The sequence below is a fragment of the Mandrillus leucophaeus genome, unplaced genomic scaffold, assembly GCF_000951045.1.
Source record: "Mandrillus leucophaeus isolate KB7577 unplaced genomic scaffold, Mleu.le_1.0 Scaffold892, whole genome shotgun sequence".
NCBI classification, from domain to species: Eukaryota; Metazoa; Chordata; class Mammalia; order Primates; family Cercopithecidae; genus Mandrillus; species Mandrillus leucophaeus.
The window spans coordinates 86,755-91,604 of NW_012109719.1; the positions used below are offsets into that span (position 1 = coordinate 86,755).

The following is a 4,850-nucleotide window of genomic DNA, read 5'->3' on the forward strand; positions in this document are numbered from 1 at the left end:
GTTTACCAGAAGTCAGTTACATTTTACACATAGATTTAATATATAGATGTTGGAAAAAATATACTTTATTCCAGGCTTCCCTATTTCCAGCTAAAAAAAAAAACCCAACTTCTGTTACTATGGAAGGAGAGAAGAAAGGATACTGAGAGACAATGAGTGGTTTGTTAGAGACATCAATTACTTAATGCCAGCAATCATGCCTTTTGGTCACCATATTAATTCTGCTTTTTCCCCCTATATTTGGCCTTTATAAGAACTTTCTTCTTAATGATACTGCTCTAATACGCATCATATTCCACAATCTTGATTCATTTTCCTATTTTTGTGGCTTCTTCATCATGACCATCTTTTTCCTTTGCTTCTGACACCATAATTTCAGTGTCCCACAATTCCCTCTAATCTTCTTAATATCTTGTTCTTCATGATTTTTATGGAGAATATGCCTTAAATGCAGCTACCCCAGCTTCATCTTCCATTGCTCCCCATATTTGAGGATCACATTTTAGGCTTACAGTTCTTAGTGTGCCATAATATGTCATATCTTTGCATCTGTTATTTCTACAGACTTGAATACTTTTCTTCCTTTGTCTACCAATCAGAATTCTATACATCTTCAATATTCATTTCATCTATCCTTCACATTGTGAGGTTTTCTTTGATCTACACCCCACCTCCAAGAAAAGCTGATTATTTCTTTTTGGTGGGTGTGTGGCAACTCAGGACCTTGTATATTAAACTTACTATATCTTTGATCATATACATTTATCTTAGAGAGTGTGACATTTCCAAACACTGTGTATTTTATTTCTTGTTCTTTGAAGTTGAGCAAAATGCCTGGCACACTATATGGTGCCCTTAGGGCTCACAGAGCACTTAGTATTTTTGAGCATCAACATCCATCCCTAATCCAGCTCCATCTCTGTTGTTCTTACTAAGCTTTTCCTCATAAAGTTGAGATGAATTAGAAATTTGTTTTTATTGAGTTTTGAAAAGTCAAGCACTAGTGTGTGCGCGTGTGTGTGTGTGTGTGTGTGTACATGAAAGAAAATCTGACAGATTGACCATCTTTGATGATAACTCAAAGGGATAAACAGACATAGTTAACAGATTAAAAAAAAAAAACCAACAGGTAAAACTAGGATATTTCATATCTTGACCAGAATATAAGCACTCTTAGGATAATAGCAAGGTGATAACCCACTTTGTTCACAGTGTATTGAAGTATCTTTCTCAGTGGACACTCTCATTTCACCCCCTTCTCATCACCTGTTCTGAAATACATGCTGAGAAGTTGACAAACAAGATTCTGGTAATTTGGAGAAGACAGTGGTTCAAATAAAGGGGAAAATTTCTCTGTATTTCTGGGAAAACTGAAAATATTCAGTAGACAAGCAAAATGTTCAATCTAATATTGCTCTTATAGTTACAGGTATTCTAAAGAAACCCATATTAATCCATCAGAAAATTCAACATCAAGTTTATCAACCTGTTTAATTAATCAAACCTTATCATTCAACAGAACATCACCTGAGATAGTAGAAAAAGGTAAGAATTAATAGTGACAGTAAAACAAATTCTAGATTGATAGATTTAATCACATCTATAAAGTTTGTGATATTCTTTAGCAGAATTGATTTAAGAACAAATAGGAAGAACATTTATCCCTCACATACAGGCAAAATCATACTGTTAATATATGCAGTCGATTCTTGAACAACACAGGTTTGAACTGCACCTGTTCACTTATATGCAGCTTTTGTCCAACCAATCACAAGGAGAAACCCACCCATTTGGAGGTCTGACTTAAATAGGCCGTTTCCACGGGGCCAACGAGAGGACTTACGTCTGCATAAATTTCTGTACATATGAGTTGTCCTGGAACAACTCTCCTAGTGTCCAAATGGATTATTATATATCAAGGGCATTTAGAAGTAGATAAGAATAAAGAACAAATTTAGTAGGAAATTTGCAAAAAACCATACACATTTAAAATAAAAAAAGCAGAAAGTGGCAGAAATATGTGAATAATAAAACTTCTCTTTATAGAAATGCAAAATGTTATAGCGTTTGAAGACTTTGTAACTGTTATGACACAATAATATCATTATAATGATAACCCCAAAATTTAATAAAAATAAATGAAGTGGAGGAAAAAAATGATTTCAAGTTTTATGTATTGCTGAGAGAGTATAAATTGGAAAATCTTTCTGGAGATTAATTTTCAATATATATTAAAGAACAAAAATATACTTGCCTACTTCCTTGATTAATTTTTTTTTTTTTTTGAGATGGAGTCTTGCTCTGTTGCCCAGGCTGGAGTGCAGTGGCACAATCTCAGCTCACTGCAAGCTCCGCCTCCCAGGTTCAAGCCATTCTGCTGCCTCAACCTCCCGAGTAGCTGGGACTACAGGTGCCTGCCACCATACTCGGCTAATTTTTTGTATTTTTTAGTAGAGACCAGGTTTCACCGTGTTAGCCAGGATGGTCTCGATCTTCTGACCTAGTGATCTGCCTGCCTTGGCCTCCCAAAGTGCTGGGATTACAGGAGTGAGCCACTGCGCCCAGCTCTTTCTTGACTAATCTTAAGGAAATAATCAGAAATGTTCACAAGGACATTTCATAATCACAGCCATGACATTCATGTTTAAGAGAATAAAAATAAAAATATTTTGTAACAACAAGAGATTGTTTAAACAAATTAGCAAACTATTATTAAACACACTATTATGCAGTAATTAAAATTTTAATATAGAAGAACTCTTAACAACAATAGGAAATTGTGACAATATAGTGATAACTGTGTATGCACCTTAAAAATAACCTGGATTTTTAAGTACATAATGAATATTATGCATATTTTGTGCACTAAAACTGTAGAAGATCTAGAATAACATTTGCAATGATCTTCTGTGTGTCATGTAATTATAGACAATTTTTACTTGTTTTCTTTGTGCCCTTCTTTATTTTCAAACTTTGTAAAGTAAATATGAATCACTTGTAATTAAGAAAGAAACAAACAAACAAAAAAAGGAAAAATGAAGGGTTTAAAGTGGTTAAGGTCCTAATAGGAATGTTAAAATTAATTTTTAAAGTAAAACACTTTCTTATCTCTATAGGTTGTGTGAAGGAATCTGGGTCACACATGTGGATGTATGTCTTCATGGGTAATATGCTTCGTGGTATAGGGGAAACCCCCATAGGACCATTGGGGATTTCGTACATTGATGATTTTGCAAAAGAAGGACATTCTTCCTTGTATGTAGGTAATGTGCAGAAAATATGAAATTTCATGATTACATTCCCTGGATCTACCCTTGAAATAATAACGTCATTAGTTTTTTCTTTTACCTATTAGAAAAATATTTGCAGAAGTGTATTGTGTAGTATTACTTTAAAAAACATGTTAAATCAAAACCAAGTATTTGTGGCATCTGATTAAATTGTTTTGTAATACTTACAGGTAGTTTGAATGCAATAGGAATGATTGGTCCAGTCATTGGCTTTATCCTGGGATCTCTGTTTGCTAAAATGTATGTGGATATTGGATATGTAGATCTGAGTAAGTACTATCAAAACAAGGTACCATGATAGTGCCTTTTAAGTGCAGGACTCCATTCTTCCAAAGAATTAAATTCAGTCTTTCAATAGTTCTTGGTTTACTATTTTTCAAAAGTTACAAGTAGGAAATAAATGTATTAATAATCAGAATAAAAAAGAAACTTAGCTCCTATTTATACTTTGCTTTTACAACTAAGTGTAAAAAGAGATTTTTAACAAATTTATTTTAGATTACTTGATCCAAAATAACCAAACTTAAAATGTCCCTTTCCCAAAACTGGCCCAGTCAAGTAAATTTTATTTTTCAGTTGATGGTGACTTGGATGTTGATGTGTAGAACTCAGATATTGATGTTTGCTTTACCAAAGCCTCCTTGTGGCTGCTGCATTGACTTACGGTGGGGGTGTTTTAAGAGGCCACAGTGCACTTTGGTTGTGATCATTTTTCCTGGTTCTCACTGACGGCTTGGCCTATGGCAATATTCAATGAGTGCTTATAGAACAAATGAATGAAGGAGTGGACACATAAATAAAATTTATGAATTTTGTCTTCACTCTCAGAGCATGCTTTATTTCTCCTCTCATAGAAGAGTGAGAGTCAATGTTGTAAGATCTGCCTCGACTTCAGGCCCTCTTTCCTGCAAATATACCTTCACCATATCCATATTTATCGTTTTTTACCCATACTTATGAAAAAATATTTATCTTTAGCTAATATTAGTAGATCCAACTGGGGTTTAGATTTCCTCTTTCTGCCTCTTCTACATCTGCACCCTCTCTTTTCCTCAGCAAACACACTCAAGTCTATCCCACCTATGTACACACATACATTTTTATATCCCCAAACAACTTGCCAATTGATTAACTGTTTCTCAATTTGTCTTCAAAGCCAGGTACCTAGAAAAAAATAATCTAACATAAGTGTCTCACCTTTTCACCTCCCATATACTTCTCATCCACTATAATCTGCTTTACCGCTAATAAAACAATCAATTTCTATGTAATTTACTAATTGTAATGGATATTTTTCTATAATTTGTTTTAATGGATAATTCTACTACTTGTTGAATGTTTTTCTTCTTAGATTTTTTTTTAAATAAGTGCCTAAAACTCAACCTGTCAAAAACTGGTCTCATCGTCTTATTTCCAAACCCACTTTGTTTCCTATATTCCCTCTTGATGAATATCTGTACCTTAATTCAATGATGGACTGAATTCCTATGTCCTGTAATCTCACACTTCCTTTTATTTAAAATTGGAAAAACTTTTTTTTTTTTTGAGACGGAGTCTCGC

The 4,850-nt window shown here is 33.8% G+C and overlaps 1 protein-coding gene across 1 annotated transcript in view; it reads left to right on the forward strand.

Annotated features, from left to right (window-relative positions):
- The window catches only part of SLCO1B3 (solute carrier organic anion transporter family, member 1B3), a 138,143-nt gene that overhangs the window by 58,404 nt on the left and 74,889 nt on the right, over positions 1-4,850 (forward strand). The window contains exons 6-8 of the mRNA XM_011969463.1: positions 1,424-1,545; positions 3,117-3,263; positions 3,461-3,559. Of these exons, the coding sequence (XP_011824853.1) occupies positions 1,424-1,545; positions 3,117-3,263; positions 3,461-3,559 (368 nt within the window). The remainder of the gene's footprint in view (positions 1-1,423; positions 1,546-3,116; positions 3,264-3,460; positions 3,560-4,850) is intronic.